The sequence below is a fragment of the Limanda limanda genome, chromosome 22, assembly GCF_963576545.1.
Source record: "Limanda limanda chromosome 22, fLimLim1.1, whole genome shotgun sequence".
Taxonomy (NCBI): domain Eukaryota; kingdom Metazoa; phylum Chordata; class Actinopteri; order Pleuronectiformes; family Pleuronectidae; genus Limanda; species Limanda limanda.
The window spans coordinates 2,191,348-2,212,877 of NC_083657.1; the positions used below are offsets into that span (position 1 = coordinate 2,191,348).

Genomic DNA, 21,530 nt, shown 5'->3' on the forward strand with positions numbered 1-21,530 from the left:
GAATTAAATTTAATATCTTTTTTCTCTTGCCTCAGTCGCTGTATTTGTTGAAGGGCTTGAGATTGTGATTAGAGTAATATTGCATTTTGTGGGAGAGAGAACGGTTGACAGGCCAGTATTGATACTGCTTCAATTCTTCAGCCCCAGTTTTTTTTCCTCCCTGCCAAGAAGCAATCCTGGATTCCTGGCTCAGTGATCAGGAGTCAGTCGATATCTCTGATCATGATTTCACTTGTTCTGCTGCAAAGCCACTTAGAACGATCGCTTCTGTCTCTGCAGGTTGTTCTCGTACATGAAGGGTCTGAATGTCGCAGAATAACAAATATCTCAGGTTTAAATAACAGATGAAGACATTGATTTGAAACTAAGACCGTTTACAGACGAGATGCAGGTGTCAACAGGAAGCAGATTGCAGAAAATACTGCGAACAAGGAACAGCATTAGTGAAATAGAAATAGAAACTGACAGGGTTGACTGTACTTTCCGCATTCCGCGTCTGCTGAGAGTCGAGTACTTGTTTCTACGTACCTCGAGTTGTGTCGGAGAAGAACCAGGAAGCGAATATGGGTGACTCTGCCATCGTTTCCAAATTTCTCCAAGACAAATATAGGGTAATTTCCAAAATTGGCTGTTTAAACGTGGACAGGAGACTCATATGTAGCCAAGCTGACTCATTTTAGATCTGAAGCTCGGTGGCGTGGCTGCAGCCTGAATGTCTCTCCAGCCGGGGGTGTGATAAGTGCTTGGTCCTGGCTCCTCGTGCAGCCATTGTCTCAGTTGTTATCATTAGTCAGCATGTGCCTCGGCGTCCAAGTATTTGTGTGATAGGCCCAATATGGACCAAAAACAATCCAGCAGGAAACCCCAAACAATAAGAGCGAGAGCCATTCTCTCCCTCCTCACTCTCTAACGCTCCTGGGAGGCCGCTGGGTCTCTCTCCCAGGAGCGCTTGGATGCTTTGACCAGCCTGTACCTGAACGAGACTGTACAAAGAGAGAGAGAGAGAGGAAGTGAGGACTCCAGAGAAACAGGCTTTTTGTTCATGGAATTTCAAGAATGGGGGGAAAAGATGTAGGGGATGACGACACAAGACACGAGTGTTGAAGTGAGAGGCAGAAATGGGGTTGTACAGAAGTCAAAGTTATTGTAACATTGATTTTTAGAAGGTTAAAAGCACTTATTCAAATGGAAGCTGGACACTCAGCTTCTTTTCTCTGTCATGAATATGTGAATAAAACCCTCAGTCTCACGATGTTAAAGAAAATAATAAAAAAGGTTCCTGGATTCAATCGTTTCACCCAAAATTCAATGGCTTCATCTTTGACCCATTTTCCATTCTTTGACTAAATTGTGTGTTAAGCCGTTCAATAGTTTTTGTGAAATCCTGCTGACAAATACACAAAGCAACCGACAAGCAAACACACATTCAAATCTGGAGGTTCAATACATGCGTAGTTCACGTGTAACAAGTATTAGCCGAAATGATTTCTTTGAACGCTTTTAAATCTACGATGAGATCATTTCAGACCACTTCTTTTACTTGCAGATGTTTTTTATGAATTTTAATTTATTTGTAACTGTTTTTTATCATTTTAATTTCTGTTTATATGTTGTGAGTGTAATATTGTGAGTGTACATAAGTTATTTGTTGCTGCCTCTTGGCCAGGACTCCCTCGAAAAAGAGGTTTTTAATCTCAATGGGACTTTCCTGGTTAAATAAAGGTCAAATAAAAAAAAAAATTAGAACAAGTGTGCTAACGCTTCATCTGGTTGTCTACGTGAATTCTTTAGCTAAACCGTATTTCTTGTTTAGATCACTACTGTACTTTAACATTTTTACAGCTGATATCAGTTGTTTTATTGTTGATGTTAGAGAATCTGACACTTTCTCTCCTCAAATTTAGTTTTTGTAACTATAATCAATGCGGTATAAATTGTGGTTTCCACCAGAGCAGATAGTGGAACCCCAGCAGCCCTCACTGTTTCCCAGATGAACAGTTTTCCCAGTAGACCTCCAAGTTTCAGTTTTTCCTCATCTGACTGTGACTTGGAGGAATGTCGCAGCCCACAGATTCGCCAGACCACATGTACAGTGTAACACCTCCCTGTGAAACCCTCTCTGGCAGTTTGTCTTCAAGGACATCAAGTGCTCAACATACCGCTCGTCCCACCGTCGTCTCCAGGACCGAGGTGGTCGAGTCCGCGGGAGAAAATTACAGCCTGATTGATTTCACCTCCGTGCGTCAGGAATCATAATAGAGAGCCGAGACTTGGGCTGAATAGGAACCGGACGGAGTGAGAGAGAAAGATGATGGGGATGAGTGGAGGAGAGAGGGAGAGAGGGAGGAAGAGAGGAGTCGGTGTGAGAGTCATTAAGGACACGAGAGGAGACAGGGATGGTCTGGCCAGGACACCGGGGAAAGTGCTGACACGGCGCTTTTCTGTTTTCTGTGTGTGCGAGAGATAGCGAGAGAGACAGGGAGGGTAAGGTTTGTGGTGTGTGTGTGTGTGTGTGTGTGTGTGTGTGTGTGTGTGTGTGTGTGTGTGTGTGTGTGTGTGTGTGTGTGTGTGTGTGTGTGTGTGTGTGTGTGTGTGTGTGTGTGTGTGTGTGTGTGTGTGTGTGTGTGTGTGTGTGTGTGTGTGTGTGTGTGTGTGACGCCACACCAGTGTCCCAGATAGCAAACGGCCCATTTGTCTGGGTGATGTCACTGAAGCGCTCTGGTGGCGAGCGCTGTCTCGAGGACACGGACAGACGGCGAGATTTGGGCGAGGATAGGGCGAGCGAGGGAGGAGGAGAGAAGAGGAGAAATGGGGAGGTGGGGGGGGGGTTGCGCTAAAAGACAGATTGTGTAGAAGTGCTGACTCGAGCTGTGTGTCAGAGGGAGGATGTTGTGTGTGTGTGAGAGGTCACCCTGACTCTAATAGGGGTCACTTGTGATTATCTGACAAGCTTGGATGCACACACACACACACACACCCACACACACAGACACACACACACACACACACAGAGACACCACACATGTGCTTCCTATCAGCTGCTGCTGTGGCGACCATAAAGATGATGAGTGTAGAAGCAGATACTGTATGAACACTGTGTGTTTCTCACTGACCTTGTCTGGACCAGTAGGCTTCATGGGAACAATAGCCGGGTTCCTATCGAGGCAAAACATCATTTTGACAAAAGGAATCTTCAGATATTCTTCTATATAATCTTAAACACACGTATACTACAATATTTGAAAGCTAGAACAGCATTCACACACTGCACTAAGATGGTTAACATGTGGATTGTGGTTAAGTTAATCCATTGATTGGTCCTGGTTGAGATTAGGGTTGAGGTTTTGGTCCTATCTACAAATTACAAACTCCACAACACAACCCTTCAGGCCGATACACAATTCCCCCGACTCTAGTGAATTGTCTGCACCTGTGAGATCAATGTGTGAAAGTGAAACGTGTGTGTTGGTGCGACTGAGCTCAGCAGGCGCAGACATCCAGAAACCATCCGGCTACGACGAGCTTTTAAGAGATTCTCCCAGTCAGGGAAGTCTGCCTCTCTCACGTCTGCTGGTTATTGATTTGAAGTATCTGCCGACACATTACTGAGATCTGTTATCAAACCTCAGCCCACAACAGCCATTGTTCAATCGTAGTTAAGCAGCCGTAACTAGGTGCAGCAGTTTCTGTCAAGAGTGGATTTGCACAGAAGTGTGAGGACTGGATGTTAAAAAGGCCAAAGAGCAGATTACTAACAAACTACAGTTAGTGGCGAGAAATGAGAAGCGGCTTTTGTCCACTTCCGTCTCAAATCAGTCACACACAGTTTCAAAACATTTGCATTTTGAGTATTAAATGTGCCATAGCGAGAGTAACCGAGAGGGGGCGTGGCTTGGTTATAGCCAGGTGACTTTCCCAACCAATAAAGTAGAACAAATATGAATGAATCAAAATTGGAGGAGGACAGCTTTTAATGTCCTTGACCATGCAGGGCGTCATACTGAATAAACATTTGATGTATTTCTTTATCTATTATTGTCATGAAGCATCTGGCTCCTTGTTATTCTCAAGGTTGCACTTCCTGTGAGAAGTCGTTTCTTCCACCAGCCTCTTCTCAAGTGGCCTCAAGTTTAATTAGTACAACTGTAATTACCTCTGCTGCTGCCACTCCTCCACACATGTTAACTGAAATCATTACAATAAGCTGATTCACTGCATGTGATCTGTTTGAAAGAGATTTAAAGGGAAGACAACTCCTTCTTTGGATGTTTAACCTTATAAATATAACATTTTTTAAATTAACAAATAACATAAATGGTCGTTACTTGGACTATTTTAAATCGCTTTTTGTGAACAACCAGAACAGAAGAACCTCAACACTTTTTGGCTCCAGTGAGCAGTAACCAAACATAACTATTTGCAGGAAATGATTGTGACCTTTATTTCAGAACTCCAAATGCCCCAAAGTAATTTCAAACTCAGTAACTCCTTTTTAAAAATACTTTGATAGAAAGGTTAAAAACTTCATTCTGCAAACTGTTGCTTAGATGTTCAACCAATTCACCAACAACAAGTCTGATCCACTCGCTGCTGGAGGACGTGTCTGTAAAACCTGATTCTGTTTATGTGTAGTTTCCGTCAGTTGTGTGTAGGGTTGCAAAATTACGGGAATATTCAAAGTTGGAAACTTTCCATTGGAATTAACGGGAATTAACGGGAATTAACGGGAATATACGGGAATATACGGGAATATACGGGAATAAACGGGAATATACGGGAATTAACGGGAATAAACTGGAAATGTTGTGGGTAATTTATACTAACTGTATTTACCTTGTCATATACAGACATAAATATAAACATTTTGTTTTGTCACAGGCTGATTTGAGTCCTGAGGAAACTTTGGGCACTTGACTATATGCTTCTGCATCGTTGTGTCATTCTTAACATAGGTCTTTGCACAGTATTTGCAAATGTACACAGCCTTTCCTTCTACATTGGATGAGGTGAAATGTCTCCACACATGAGAGAGTGCACGTGGCATTGTTCTGTAGAATAAGATGAGAAAAAAGTTTGTAAAAAAACACTAATGCAATGCCAGAGATATAAATAGTTATCCAAACAATTGGAATCATCTGTAAACATATTTTACAATTGATGGATAAATGAATGGAAATAGGCTAGATGAACAGATGAACAATCCTCAATCAGCATGCTAATATATTTTCCCAGTAATATCATGGAAACTTACCTGACTAGTCCTGCACTCTACAGCAGGCCTCAGTAGCCCTGCTGTAGAGTGAAGCATGCTGGGAGTTATCTGTGCATGTGATGGAAGAATGCACAGTGGAGGGTTGGAACTCAATGTTCCATACATCTTTACAATAGAGTTTTGAATGATGTTTTTATTGCTCAGCGTTTAATTTGCATAGTTGGTTTTTTTTCAAAATTCCCAAAATTCCCGAGCTAAACTTCCCATGGAAACTTTCCGGAAATTTACCGGAAAGTTTCTGCCCCTTTGCAACCCTAGTTGTGTGTGAGTAGATATGATGAGTGTCACATAACAGGGAGAACACTGTACTAATACCTGCTACCTACTCAGTGTGTGTGTCTGTGTGTGGGTATGTGTGTGTTTGTGTGTGGGTATGTGTATCTCAATTGATGACTCATGTTGCTTGTCTAGATCATTGACCGCACAGCCACACTCATCCACCAGCAAGATACAACTGCTCCCCGGAGAGCAGGAGCCCACACGCTATTAGCCTTGTCACCTTGTAGACACACACACACACACACACACACACACACACAAAGCTGGATGTACAGTAAACTTGCAGGCGTTTAAATGTAGATGTTAAATCCACCAATTGAAACCACGGATTGATTTTAAGGGCTGAATATCTTATTGTGAAAAAGGAGAATAAACAGCACATCTGGAGGAGGAGGAAGAGGAGGAGGAGGAGGAGGAAGAAGAAAGGGAACAAGGAGGGAGAATCCCAGGCAGGAATTAGGCCGGGCGATCTGTGTGTGCACACACGTCTGCATCTATCCACGCGTCCGCTTCCTGCTGTGCGTTTCTCTGCTTGCATAAGAGCTGCTTCCATTCAGCTCAGTCCGATCACGACTCATTCTTCTGCTGTGAGTCATCACCTCCTCGGCGGAGCTCGGTTTGCAGTCGGTTCTGACGATTTTTGTGCATGTGTGTGCGTTTGAGGGAAAGTGAAGTCGAGCACTGCAGCCAAGAAAAATGAATTCTCTGTGAACCCCCCACCTTTGAAGATAGCTAAACCCAATTGACCCCCATCTATTCCCCTGTAAACAGATCCTGCTCCGTGCTGAAGTGTCCTTGAGCAAGAACACAGATTCCACATTTCCTACAGCTATTTGAAAGCTAACAGAGAATTTCACAAGCAGGATCAATAATTCCTGTTGGTGGAGGTTGTTGTTCGGCGGCTGTGTGGACATGGCGGCAGGTCCAAAGGGAGCCGAGCGGTAACTGGCTCAGTTTCCAGGATATAATGCAACGTGAGGTCATGTTTACCAACCGGGCCGGGCCGGGGATGTTCTCTCAGCCAAAGGGAGGAAAAGATGTGGTGTCAGCGAGAGGAGCTTTCTGTGGACAGATCATGTGCTTCTGCTTCTCAGGCTTTGGAGATTTGTAGAATGTTTCTGCCTTCATGGTTTGAGCTATTCTGTGATTTACATGTATTCCCTCTAGGGCTCATCAGTAAACTGAGTTTATCATGGGTGTTGTTCTTCTGCTTTTGAATTCAGGGCCATTCAACCATAACTGGAAGCAGAGAGTCATGCCAGCATGGACCATTAAAATAGACCCAGACCAAAAGTATGTGGATGGGACTGACCACACAGATCTGGTCATGTGAAACCTGTCTGTTCCTGTGTGAAGGACAAAGAAATCAGCATAAAAAACAGTCACAATTTAATATACATTTACATTTCATACATCAATTAATAATTACAAACAATCGATTAGATCCTAATCCAGCTACGAAACTGCAGCTCTCCAGCCTCGAATTCAACTGACAACACGGCTCGGAGAAAACAACCGAATCACCTCAGGCTGTGGTGTTTGGTTACTATGGAAACCATCAACTTGTGCACTATGGAGAGAAAGCTGTGGAAGGAGGTAGAGGATGAGTGAAGGATGCTGTATAGATATGTCTCCCTGTTGAGGTTGAGGGAGTAGCCAGGATCTGAATGTATCCATAATTCATGAGGTTGTTCTTCAATATGCTAACATGAATAATTTGACAAGCCGAGCCGACCCTGTTCTCCGTCTCGTCCCCCTCCACCTCTCCACTTCTCCTCAATCGCTCCTGCTTTCCACGCGTCTCTATTCTTACACCTTTTGTCAAAATCGTCTTCTCAGAATAGCGTCTTTTTTCTTGGAACGTCTTCTCTGAATAATCTCGGGCTCAGCGGGTTTCTGAGTCTCCCTCAGCGCCGAGTGTTTCTGCCCCTTTATAGATTTCCTGCTTTTCAACTATACCCATGCGTTCTGTGTGGGTTCTCCGTGCCTCCGCTTCTGAATCTGAGGCTGCGGGAGAAGCTCAGGCTTTCCTCTGATGGACTTTTGATGAGCAAGAGGCAGAGAGAGCTTAGGAAGTTTGTGCTTTTTAATTTTTTTTAATCTTTTGCCGTCTCTCCCTTCTTTCCCCTGTTTATCCGTTACCATCTTGTCTTTCTTTACCTCAGTTCAGGTTGACACGGTGGAAGTCATCACCCAAATTATCAATTCCAAAAGCATAATGGCTTTTCCCACCTTTAAAACTTAAATATTGTCATGCTGTTGTGAGCACACACATTGTACAGATGAGTAACTGACAGTAAAAGGCAGCTAACACTAGTGCTAACTCCATTCATAGTTAAGAAACACTTATAGCTGCTCATAGGATATTTGTTTTCACCAGATTATTGTGTTTAATAAGTTAAAGTTACTACTTATATTTACCCCCTGGAGGTTCAATATTCACCTCCATCCTCAGTGCACCAAACCTTCATTCCAACATAAACTTGCAATTCCAACTATGACTTCAAAATGATATCGTAGCCGACCATATTCAACTTTTTTTTGCAACTCATTTCCTGTCCACAGTTGGAAGCTGGAATCCCTGCATGTGACGGCGTGAATTTCATTTTTTTTCTCCAGTGCTTAAACATACACAAGAAAAAGGGCAAGAACAAAATCCAATTCTCTTTGCCTTTCTAAACAGTGCTCTTGGAAACGTGTCAGTGCAGCTGAATCCAACACACATGCCCGCAAGCGTCTTTCTGCTCACAGACGCACATTCATAGCAGCTCGAACCAGCCAGTGTGGCTTGGTGCTCTGCCAGATCGGGAAATTGGCAAACTGGCAAATCTCAGATCATTTAAAGTCAGCTGGACGGAGACAGCCTTAACGTTAAGATGCTGTTGGGAAGCCTGAGGCCTGAGTTCCCATCGCCATGGATGGTGGCCAAGACTTCTCCCACAGCGCTCTGTGAGGAAGACGAGATGGCACAGACGCTCGCGAGGGACAAAACTAAAAGTTCAGGGTCCGGTCTTCAGAGACAGAGTCCAGGTGAAGTGTCAAGTCTCATCAGTTTGGAGTTCCTGTCCTGTCTCGACCTCCACTAATAGTTTCCCTTCATGGCAGTATGTCTAGAGATGCTTATTGCAAATGGTTTGTACCCTGTTCACTAATCTGTGAGTGCATAGAAAGCAGTAATATGTGCACTGAAAAATACTACTCTGCACCAGGAAAACACAAGTATCTTGATGTATTATAAAGTAAATAGTTTTTAGTGTATAAAGTCTCGTCCTTCCAAGTTCCATTGACATGCATTCCTAGTTTTGTGACCAACCAGTGGACGTGGGTGAAGACACAACCTTCCTGGGGGACGATGTGTTTTTCACACACCGGCTCATTCAGCTGCGCCTTATTGCCGAGCTCGTCCATAACGCTGTTTGCCGTCTCAGATTTGATTGTCCATCTCTGCTGGACAGACGAAGAGACTTAGTTAGAGAAACCCGAACGAGCTACCGGCACCTGCTCGGGGACCCGCTCCCTCCCAGAGGCCTGAATACATCCTGAGTCTGCAGCTCACGCCAGGAAATTCTGGGCTTGAGAAAGTGAATAAGTAAAGCTGTCGGCATCATTAATATATTAATACTGGAGTGCTCTCAAACAAGGCCAAAAAGAAACAACCTCTATAAGAGAAACAACCCTATAGGAGACGCTCAGAGAGGCCGACAGCAGAAAACAGGTTGTACTGAGCTCATGTCAGGGAAGGTGAAGGAAAAGAGGTAGACACAGAGTTTAGGGGAAGTTTACAGAATGCAGAAGGAGTTGTCTGGAGAGTAATGTTATTTCACACAGAATGCAAGAAGGTTTAAATATAAACGGCGAAAAAGTCTGTAAATTGTATTGATTGCCTTTCTCACCACAAGCCAGACACAGAGTTTTAGTGTTGATTTGATCTCATGAACATTTAAAGGGGTCATTACACAATCCTTTATAATATTGTGCTGTCATTCTTCACAAAGGTTAATGCATTTAGTTCTGGCTGCTCCCTCCTCCTCCTCAGCAGTTCTGTGGAGTGACTAGGGAAAGAGTCTGAATAAGTGACTGTGAAGAAACCCAGCAGGGGATCAGTTAATGTTTAAACCCAGACGACCCAGCCTGGGGTGACGCAAGCAGAGGTTAAACCATCGGCAGCAGCAGGGGTTGAATCCCCCCCGCCCGCCCGCCCGCCCGCCCGCCCGCCCGCCCGCCTGCTGTTGTTGTTCAAGAGCTCGAACCTGAACTGAGCAGCTCTTCAGGCCGCTGGAGTTGACCTCTGACCTCAAAGTGAAACAAACGTCAGGAGGAGACACAGGAACTAGGGTTGCAAAATTCCGGGAATATTCAAAGTTGGAAACTTTCCATGGGAATTAACGGGAATATACGGGAATTAACGGGAATAAACTGAAAATGTTGTAGGTAATTTATACTAACTGTTTTAACCTTGTCATATACAGACATAAATATAAACATTTTGTTGTGTCATAGGCTGATTTGAGCCCTGAGGAAACTTTGGGCACTTGACTATATGCTTCTGCATCGTTGTGTCATTCTTAACATAGGTCTTTGCACAGTATTTTCAAATGTACACAGCCTTTCCTTCTACATTGGATGAGGTGAAATGTCTCCACACATGAGAGAGTGCACGTGGCATTGTTCTGTAGAATAAGATGAGAAAAAAGTTTGTAAAAAAACACTAATGCAATGCCAGAGATATAAATAGTTAGCCAAACAACTGGAATCGTCTGTAAACATATTTTACAATTGATGGATAAATGAATGGAAATAGTCTAGATGAACAGATGAACAATCCTCAATCAGCATGCTAATATATTTTCCCAGTAATATCATGGAAACTTACCTGACTAGTCCTTCACTCTACAGCAGGCCTCAATAGCCCTGCTGTAGAGTGAAGCATGCTGGGAGTTATCTGTGCATGTGATGGAAGAATGAACAGTGGAGGCTTGAAACTCAACGTTCCATACATCTTTAAAATAGAGTTTTGAATGATGTTTTTATTGCTCAGCGTTTAATTTGTGTAGTTTTATTTTTTTCAAAATTCCCCAAATTCCCGAGCTAAACTTCCCATGGAAAGTTTCCGGAAAGTTTCTGGAAATTTACCGGAAAGTTTCCGCCCCTTTGCAACCCTAACAGGAACATAAAGTGTTCAATCATCCCGCTGCCGCTCAACATCTTGTGGGGATTAAATATTTGAGTCGCTGCCGACGCCGCCGTGTGCTGCATTTTAATTGAGTCTTAACTTTATGTCAGTGATGATGAATCATATCGGTCGTCCTTATTAGCTGCACGTTAATGAGCAGAAGCTAAAACCATCTGTCAGACTGTGAGCGTTTGGTTTTTACTTACTTCTTGATTTTATCTTCTCACTTATCTTTAAATTTGGGGAAGAACAATAAGGTCGACGGAGTTTTTTTTTGCCTTTGTGTCTATGTTGGTCTGTTATCTGTCTCACTGCTAAATGCAGAACTTCACAGAACTCTGTTGACTCGGAGCTTATCTCTCAGCTGAGCCTGTAAACATCTGCACACATCTGCACCAGGTTCCATCTCCACTGTAGATTCTGTTGCTGCTGGCTTAAAATAACTTAAATAAATCAACCCGACAAATGTTCTGCTACTCACTCCACTCCACTTTCAGGCTGAGTAGTTTGATACCAAATACACAAGGGGAGCAATCTGAGATTTTATTTGAATGTGTTTTATGAATGTTGAGCTTATTTTTTTATATTTAATTGACTCATTAACGTTTGTTTCTTCGTCTGTCTCATTCACAGCGTTTCATCCAGTACTTGGCCTCAAGAAACACTCTGTTTAACCTGAACAACTTCCTGGATAAGGGCGCTCTGCAAGGTACGACAAACACACACACACACACACACACACACACACACACACACACACATTCTGCTCTCTGCAAGGCATTGAAGGTTATTTCTAGAATTTTCAATTTGGTTTTAATTTTGTTTTGAACAAAAAACAGGCAGCATTTGCCTCACAGAAAAATGGTGATTAATCTAATTTGTAAGTATTAAAAAGGTTTTATTCAAAGCTTGATAACTTGATTCAGAAGCACCTCCCTCAGTGCAGATAAAGAGTAAAGTATATTAAAGACAAACAGACCAATGGTAGGAATCCTTGTCTCATATAAAACCTTCCTTCTCTCTCAGGCTATGACATGTCGACCTTCATCAGACGATACAGCCGTTACCTGAACGAGAAGGCCATGTCCTACAGACTGGTGGCCGTGGACTTCACCAAGATGAAGAGGGGGTAAGGAAGGCCGCAGACACAAGACGCCACCCACGACTTTGAAAGAAGAGACAGAAACATGTCCCTGGTTTGACTCCAGGATGTCGTAAACTCACTCAAACGTCGTAAATATTGCAGAGAGTGAAAAGTAAAAGTTGTAGTGAACCGTAGACTGTAAATAATGATGGACGCCACATCTCATCTTCCTCCTGAAGTCCAGAGTCTCCTGCTGCAGCTGGTAACTGATTAGCTTAGCTTAGCATACAGAGAGTTGGAGGTTGTGTTGTGAAGATCGTTTCAATGTCAGAAGTATCAGCTGTTCCCCGAGCGACATTGAATCCTCTCGAGCAAACTTCACTTCAAGCAGCGAAGATTTAGCATTCCTGTGCAAGTGTTCTTATGCAAAACATCGCTTTTCTTTCTACTTTACTTCCCATAGTTTCTCTTAATTTATTCGTTTCCTTTTTTTGTCGTGCATTTCTTAATTCACATCACAATTTACATACGACTTTGTGCCGGATTAGCATGTGTGTGTTTTGTTTCCTGTTGTGTAAGGATTGACGGAGTGATGCGCACCATGAGCACAGAGAAGCTGATCAAGACGCTGCCCATCATCCAGAACCAGCTGGATGCTCTGCTGGATTTCCAGGTACTGTTGTGTGTGTTTGTGTGTGCGTGTGTGTGTGTCATTATGCATGCTTGTTGTCAGAGTCGTGGTTGATTCACTTCCCTCTCAAAATGTAAATTAAAACCACAGATTGCAAAGTTTGAAACCTTAATAAATTGAGCGGAAGACGGGTGTTATGAAGACTGTGTGTGTCTGTGTGTGTGCGTGTGTCTGTGTGTGTGTAGAAGGGGGGGGGAGGGTTTATGAAATTGGTGGGTGTGTTGTGGTTTGTGCCAACAATCTTCAAAGAGCCATAAAATAGATGATGAATCTCATTGGAGTGTTTACTTTGTGTGCTGCTTGAGAGTGTGTGTTTGTGTGTTTTAGTGTTTGGAACAGTGTGATAAGATTTGTATTCTCCTTTCTAACCCCCCCCCCCTCTCCCCCTCTCCTCCCTCTCTCCAGGCCAACCCCAACGAGCTGACCAACGGAGTGATCAACTCGGCCTTCATGCTGCTCTTCAAAGACTCCATACGGCTGTTTGCTGCTTACAATGAGGGGGTCATCAACCTGTTGGGTAACTCTCACACACACACACACACACACACACACACACACATATACACACATATACACACTCCCAGACACACACACACTAACATACAGTTTATAATCACAGTCTGGTTGCCATGGCAGTGCAAAACGTAAATTACAGTTTTGACAAGCTGTCACAAAGCTGTTCAGTGCTTCTGTTGGTTTCTACTTAACTATACACAGATAGATCCTTCCTTCCTTCCTTCCTTCCTTCCTTCCTTCCTTCCTTCCTTCCTTCCTTCCTTCCTTCCTTCCTTCCTTCCTTCCTTCCTTCCTTCCTTCCTTCCTTCCTTCCTTCCTTCCTTCCTTCCTTCCTTCCTTCCTTCCTTCCTTCCTTCCTTCCTTCCCTCCTTCCCTCCTTCATTCCTTCCCTCCTTCCCTCCTTCCTTCCTTCCTTCCTTCCTTCCTTCCTTCCTTCCTTCCTTCCTTCCTTCCTTCCTTCCTTCCTTCCTTCCTTCCTTCCTTCCTTCCTTCCTTCCTTCCTTCCTTCCTTCCTTCCTTCCCTCCTTCCTTCCTTCCTTCCTTCCTTCCTTCCTTCCTTCCTTCCTTCCTTCCTTCCTTCCTTCCTTCCTTCCTTCCTTCCTTCCTTCCTTCCTTCCTTCCTTCCTTCCTTCCTTCCTTCCTTCCTTCCTTCCTTCCTTCCTCTCTTCCTTCCTTCCTTCCTTCCCTCCTTTCTTCCCTCCTTCCTTCCTTCCCTCCCTCCTTCCTTTCTTCCTTCCCTCCTTCCTTCCTTCCTTCCTTCCTTCCTTCCTTCCTTCCTTCCTTCCTTCCTTCCTTCCTTCCTTCCTTCCTTCCTTCCTTCCTTCCTTCCTTCCTTCCTTCCTTCCTTCCTTCCTTCCTTCCTTCCTTCCTTCCTTCCTCCCTCCCTCCCTCCCTCCCTCCCTCCCTCCCTCCCTCCCTCCTTCCTTCCTTCCTTCCTTCCTTCCTTCCTTCCTTCCTTCCTTCCTTCCTTCCTTCCTTCCTTCCTTCCTTCCTTCCTTCCTTCCTTCCTTTCTTTCTTTCTTCCTTCCTTCCTTCCCTCCCTCCCTCCCTCCCTCCCTCCCTCCTTCCTTCCTTCCTTCCTTCCTTCCTTCCTTCCTTCCTTCCTTCCGTCCTTCCTTCCTTCCTTCCTTCCTTCCTTCCTTCCTTCCTTCCTTCCTTCCTTCCTTCCTTCCTTCCTCTCTTCCTTCCTTCCCAGCTTACCTCCTTCCACTTTATTCTAAAAAAGGTGGCAAATACAATACAGATAAGACACAAAGTTACACAAAGTTACACAAAATAACACAACACATTTTGAATCCTAATCTCTGCTTTCTGTGTTTGTAGAAAAGTACTTTGACATGAAGAAGACCCAGTGTAAAGACGCTCTGGAGATCTACAAGAAATTTCTTTACAGGATGACGAAGCTGTCAGAGTTCCTCAAAGTGGCCGAGGTACATGCACACACACACACACACACAAACAGACACACTCACAAACACACACACTTGGCAATGTGCACATTCACATCTGGAGTTAAATTTACTAGAGTTTCTTAACGAAAACAATCTTTGGAATTTGGAGATTTCCTCGTAACATGTTGTTTATTTTCCTGGTCTCATTTACTGACACAAGTGTATTGACACACAATTAACACATATACGTGAAAACAGACACACACACAACTTTAAAGAGTGTGTTTTGCCTCTATAACTGTGTGCAGTCAGGAGAACCTGACTTAACCTCAATACCACACATTTGCTACGAGCACACACACACAGAGACACACACACACACACACACACAGACACACACGTATACACACACAGACACACACGTATACACACAGACACACACGTATACACACACCTATATATCTATAAAAAGATGGAGGACGTGGTTAGACGCTCTGTTAGCTCCCTCTCCTCCTGCTCCCCACACTCCTCCATCTAATCCCTTTCTTCTCCCTCGCTCTCCCCCTGACAAAGATGGATGCTGGTGCGGCTCTCCCTCTCCCAGTGCCCACAGATCATCCCTCTTTCCTTCCTCTCCTCCTGTGCCCTCCTCCTCCTCCTTCCCTCTCTCCTTTTTGTTTCAGCAGATTTGAAACGGCGAGGTAGTTGATTTCCTTTTTCCGCAGAGGAAACTGAATGTTCAAATAGAACCGCCCCAATCAAGTTGCTTTGTCTTTGTTATAATTAGGCTCTGAGGAACTCCCATTCAGTGGGTTTTTTCTTTTATAAAGACAGAATTTAAAACAATAGTATTTAATAAAAAATAAAAGACAAATCCAGGGTCTTGTAAAGCTCAACTCGGATCAGGAGACTAGAATCTAAACCTGTAAATTCATTCAGAAGTTTTTACAGATCCTGAACAAATTATTAGAAATTAGGTTCTGAGGAACTCCCATTCAGTGGGTTTTTTCTTTTATAAAGACAGAATTTAAAACAATAGTATTTAATAAAAAATAAAAGACAAATCCAGGGTCTTGTAAAGCTCAACTCGGATCAGGAGACTAGAATCTAAACCTGTAAATTCATTCAGAAGTTTTTACAGATCCTGAACAAATTATTAGAAATTAGGTTCTGAGGAACTCCCATTCAGTGGGTTTTTTCTTTTATAAAGACAGAATTTAAAACAATAGTGTTTAATAAAAAATAAAGGACAAATCCAGGGTCTTGTAAAGCTCAACTCGGATCAGGAGACTAGAATCTAAACCTAAAAGTTAGGGAAAATATCTGCAGCAACTAGCTTTACAAATCCAGGGTCTTGTAAAGCTCAACTCGGATCAGGAGACTAGAATCTAAACCTAATCAGGATTTTCTGATCTGATTCAGAAGTTTTTACAGATCCTGAACAAATTATTAGAAATTAGGTTCTGAGGAACTCCCATTCAGTGGGTTTTTTTCTTTTATAAAGACAGAATTTAAAACAATAGTATTTAATAAAAAATAAAAGACAAATCCAGGTTCTTGTAAAGCTCAACTCGGATCAGGAGACTAGAATCTAAACCTTGAAATTTAATCAGGATTTTCTGATCTGATTCAGAAGTTTTTACAGATCCTGAAAAAATTATTAGAAATCCCCCAAAAAGGAAACATATAATATCCTTTTCTTTCCTCTACTGTGTTATAGTTGCCATCATAGATATATATAAAGACTAGATGTCTCGTCTGCGTTGCCGGCCAACAGAGCCAGACGTCACCACAGGGCGGCCATCTTGCCACAGGTTGCTCTCTCACCCATAACATTGTGTTGGTAGTGGTAAATAACCATAACTTGCTCAATTTTCAACCGATTTTTAAACAGTTTGGTTTGTTATAAACGTCAGAGATGTAGATATGACAATGCATACTTATGAATAATTATGTTATTTTCTAAAAAAATATATAATTTATGCAGTGTCATAACTACATCGCTTGAGGTTTATAACAAACCAGACCGTTTCAAAATTGGTTGAGAATTGAGCAAGTTATGGTTATTTACCACTACCAACACAATGTTATGGGTGAGCGAGCTGCCTGTAGCAAGATGGCCGCCATGTGGTGTCGTCCGGCTCCGTCGAACGAGACATCTAGTCTTTATATATATCTATGGTTGCCATAGCTGTCCCTTTATTATGAATGTTTTCAATGTTGTCACATCATCAGTCATCAGTTGCCACGCCCACTCTCCCTCATTGGTCAGACTCATGTCACTGTTCAGTCATCACCACCACGAGGATTGGTCGGCTCATCGGCCAATCCAGTGTCAACACAACGTTTGCTTGTTTATTTCTGTTGTCGTTTGTGTTTGACGCTGCATGAAGTAACGATTCCCCTGTTTTTTGTTTTTATGTTTCTCATATTTGTTTTTCCCCCTCTCCATGATCTCCCACCTTCCTTTCTCCCCTTTTTTATTTCTTTTGTTGATTTGTTTTTTTTGATGACAGCAAGTTGGAATAGATCAGGGTGACATCCCAGATCTCTCACAGGTCAGTGTACATCTCACCTTCCTCTTCCTCTTCCTCTCCTCCTGATCCCCACTCATCTTTTTCTATCCCTCTTCCTGATTAACACAACATGCGTGGTGTCATTGCTCCCTCTTTGCTTCCATCCATCTTATCACCCCCCCCCCCTCGTCCAGCCTGATCTAACTGTTCCAATCTAGGCACCTCTCTTCTGGTTGGATTGATTTTCTCTTTCTTCTTCTCATTTCACTTCTCTCTGCTCATTATAACAACAGGCGGAGCTGTGTTCGGTCGGCCCTGTTTTTAAACACGTGGGTTTTGAAGCCTCGAGCGACTGCGAATAATTAGTTTAGACCTTGAATCTAGAAAATATAATAATTGCAACAACAAAGGGGCTTGAAGACGAGACGGCAACGCTACGAGGGAATAAACGGCATAATTTCTGTCTTGTTTTTTTTTTGTATCATCAAGGATAAAGTTTCCCTTTTACCTAGTTGTGAATTCAGAGGAATCGCTTGAAGCCTGTTTTCCTTTTTATCCTCCTAATGGTTAACGTGAAGAACAAAGAGACGACAGACTTCCCCGGTTAGCCTGGAACACACGGAGATGCACATCGCGACCGAGAAGATAAACTGTTCGGTTTCTGAATCCACACAAATACCCGTTTAGAACTCGGATTTGTAGGTTTGTTTGTTGTATAGTCTGTGTGATCGTTTGAATCCGATAGTTAGGCAAAACGTCCACTGGAGGGCGCTGCAGAAACAAACAAACCTGGTGAAAGCCGATGAGGTTGTGATAATGTGCATCTGAAGAAAGAACGCTCTATCTTATAAACTCCTGAATTATCACCTTCCTAACATTGTTTAAATTTCTTTGTCTAGCTTGAATTACTGGCTACGTTGCCCCCCTATGGTTTCCACTGGTACTGCTTAGTTGAGTTACTGACAAAGGTTGGGTCCATTTCCTCAGTATAAAATCCTGCAGCCTCCGTGTTAGCTCCTGAATCACGATTGATCGAACACATGTATGGACAGAATCTGGAATCTGGCTCATCTGACACATTTATCCACGAGTTGTATCCCTGCTGCGGTTATGAGTTTACTCGACCGCAGGTAGTAACGTTGTGGATTTGGCAGCTGTGGAGCTTCTCCCCCCCCCCCCGGTGGAACTGGACCCTGGTCACTAACGTTGTGTGACTTGTTGAACTCGTCTCCGTTCACTCACTGTCGCTTAATAGACGTTTTTTCTTCTTCTCCCTCCTCTGTCGCAGAAAACTAAAGGATCACACCTTGTAGGTGGTGGGTTGCGTACTGTACTGCTTACCCCCTGTAGCCTGCTTAACCCCCCCCCACCCCAACCCCCCCTGCATGAACACCCCTGTGGTCACGTACGTGTGTGTGTGTGTGTGTAGCCATACACACTTCTACCTGACACACTCAGAGGCATGCCTTTTCTGTCTTTTATTTCTTGTCAGAGTGGAGCGACATGATGTTGACTCAGTAGAATATGTATGAGTTCGCCCCGGGTTGTGCGCACACACACACACAGACACACACACACACAGAGACACACACACAGACACACACAGAGCTCTGACACAACAAGCAAAAGGGCACGAAACCTCATGAATAGAAAATGAGGCTTCTCCCCTCTGCCCCTCTGTCTTCATCTGCATGTAAAACCTTCTGCACCGGGTCTGGACTCTTCTCATTTAAATTCCATCCCTTCCTTTTAGATGTTGTTTATTCCAAATTTGCCGTGCACGACATCATTGTGGAGGTGCTTTAATAGCGACTAACACTGAGCAATGCAGTGCGATTATTGTTTGATAAAAAGGAAACACGAGCTTAATATATTTAGATGAGATGTTGGCCAACACAACACGGACACCCCTGCAAAGTGTGTGTTTGTGCGGCAGAGCTAATATTGACCGGACTCACACCAGGTCTTTGTTCTCCACCTTTTCAAAAACCCACTGACAGTTAAATAGTGTCTCTTTCTCCTCCGTGAGTCTGTGTCTTTAACAACCAGGCAACAGTTTGGCAGGAGCCCACCGTCTAGCCAGCCACAGAGGGCTCAGGAAGCCAAAACACTCCCAAGTGTGTGTGGGAATGTGTGTGTCTGTGTGTGTGTGTGTGTGTGTGTGCGCACTGACGTTACATTCTTGTGGATGGAGAGACAGACGTGACGTTGTCATATTTTCACAGTGGAAGAATTTCCTCTCTCCTCTGCGTTAAGCTGCAGACGAGTGAGAGAGAACCACGGCTCTGAACAAAGCAGCTCCCTCACTTCTCTCCCTCACTTCTCTCCCTCACTTCTCTCCCTCACTTCTCTCCCTCACTTCTCTCCCTCGGTTTCACTGCGTTAACGAGGCTCCTAACGAGCGCTGAGGACCTGGTGTTGTGCAACGGGAACAATCGGAGCTGATCTTGAGTTTGACGCTGGATTGTGTTTTTCTGTAGTAGCGTAGCAACGAATCCCCGAGGAACCGTCTCTCTCTTACTTCCAGAACATTAGAGCTGACGTTTTAATGCAGCTTCCTTATGTCATCTCACAACAAAGCTCGTTTCAGAGACTCTTGGACTCGCTCATTTATTTTCTGGTCAAGTAATTAAGAGAAGGTAAAAAGTTTAGAGAATAATCTCTTTCCCCAAGTGGAACAGAACAGATTTAGTTGCTGCAGATATTTTCCCTAACTTTTACTGCCCTTGTTAAATGTTCAGAAGGTTCACAGCGAGTGGGCGTGTTGAAGATGTTTCTAACACGAGACGGACGTGAAAATGGAATTTCATATCATAAAGCCTTCAATACCGCATTAAAACTCAACTTTAGTCATTTACATGGATATAAAACAGATATGCAAATCCTTACAACTGACAAGCTGGAATCACAGAATCATATTTGACATTTCTGCTTGATAAATGACCTGAATGATTAATTGGATATCAAAGTATTTGCTTTTCAAGAGTGTTTCAGCTGATTTATCAAGCGAAAATGTTAAATTTTTCAGGCTCCTGCTTCTGAAATGTGACGGTCGCTGCTCTCCTCTGATATATACACAATTTGAGTAAATTCACAGCAAGCGAGTTGGCGTGTTAAAGATGTTTCCAACACGTAATGGACGTGAAACTTGAAATACAAACATCTCCGATAAGAGCCGATAGCAGTGATGTTGTGCTTGTAAACATAAACCCTGAGCTCTCCGCAGCTAAATGAAAGTGTCATGTCCCGCTGCTCTACTCAGACACGTCCCTTTGTCTCAATGTTCTCCACGTCTTCCTGGAGAATCTCCTGCTGCTTCTTCACATGGGAAACACAAACCACATTTCATCCTCACACTTGTTCCTCAGCTGGGATGAGACAAAGAGGAAAAACACAACAAGGGGGAAGATGAATGAGAACTGATGGGCTCCTGCTCATGAGACTTCTCCGGAGAAGAACCCGGTGCGACCTCTCCTCCGCACTCCACCTGTTCCCTCGCTCTTTGTCTTTCAACCTCCTCCTTTGTTCTCTCTCTCTCTCCGTTGAGTCTCCTGCTAACGCTGTTAGTGTTTGCTGCATGTTGACATGACTATTCTTAGAACCCGATGCACTCTGCTACCTTCCTGTGAGACCAACTAACTCCTGGGTGCTGTGTTTGTGTGTGTAACTGTATGTGTGGGTGGGGTTTCTGTGCAGATGAGAGGAAAGTGAGTGATCTCTCTAAAAGTTGAGCTGTTTACCGAATCGTTTTCTCATTCACTCTCATTGTTCTCCCTCAGGCCCCCAGCAGCCTCCTGGAGGCTTTGGAGCAGCACCTGGCCTCTCTGGAGGGCAAGAAGACCAAGGAGCTGAACGCAGACACCAGGTAGACATCTTGATCACCTGCCGTTAGACAGTATCTTTAAATATAAGACAGAGAAGCAAGAACTGTGTGAAAAACTAAGAAATCTAAAGCTTATCATCAATGTGCTCATGCTCTGTTTTCTCGGCTGCAGAGCGTCCACCTTGTCCAGCGCCGTCTCCTCCCTGTCCTCCACCGGCATGTCCTTCAGCCGCATGGACGAGAAGGAGAAGCAGCAGGCCCTGGAGGAGGAGCAGGCCCGACTGCATGCTCTAAAGGTAACAGACTTTCTACTTGTAAAGCAAATTAAACATTAGGCTCAGAACTGTGGAGGCAGAACGACCAGCTGCCACAGTTCGGCCTCTTTCTCCTTCCACTCCCTGGGGAAAGTCTCTCTGCTCTGTCTGAAGTGGACGTTACTGGATTTATATGGAATAAGATTACCTGGTATGAAAGGGATGGTTCACCCCGAAAGGAAAATGCACTCATTACCTACCAGGGTTCCCGCGGGGTCTTAAAAAGTCTTAAAAGGTCTTAAATTTAATAATCGAAATTTTAGGCCTTAAAAAGTCTTAAAAAGGTCTTAAATTTGATTCGGCCAGAGCTGAGAAGTTAGAGGTTTTGAAGTGTTCGATGGGATGTTTAATTTCCTTCTCTGGACATGTTTTATGGAACATCCTTTTATTTCAATTTATTTCAGCATGTTTAAAGCATGTTTAAAGCTTGTTTGACTTGTGTATTGTTATTGTTCTTATGTTGAATGGGTA

General features: G+C 43.6%; 1 protein-coding gene across 2 annotated transcripts in view; it reads left to right on the plus strand.

Moving 5' to 3' along the window:
• The window catches only part of si:ch211-200p22.4 (phosphatidylinositol-binding clathrin assembly protein), a 72,755-nt gene that overhangs the window by 23,383 nt on the left and 27,842 nt on the right, over positions 1 to 21,530 (plus strand). For both annotated transcript variants that reach the window (XM_061066317.1, XM_061066318.1), the window contains exons 3-10: positions 11,358 to 11,433; positions 11,751 to 11,853; positions 12,388 to 12,481; positions 12,905 to 13,016; positions 14,339 to 14,445; positions 16,923 to 16,964; positions 20,702 to 20,787; positions 20,918 to 21,041. In XM_061066317.1, the coding sequence (XP_060922300.1) occupies positions 11,358 to 11,433; positions 11,751 to 11,853; positions 12,388 to 12,481; positions 12,905 to 13,016; positions 14,339 to 14,445; positions 16,923 to 16,964; positions 20,702 to 20,787; positions 20,918 to 21,041 (744 nt within the window). The remainder of the gene's footprint in view (positions 1 to 11,357; positions 11,434 to 11,750; positions 11,854 to 12,387; positions 12,482 to 12,904; positions 13,017 to 14,338; positions 14,446 to 16,922; positions 16,965 to 20,701; positions 20,788 to 20,917; positions 21,042 to 21,530) is intronic.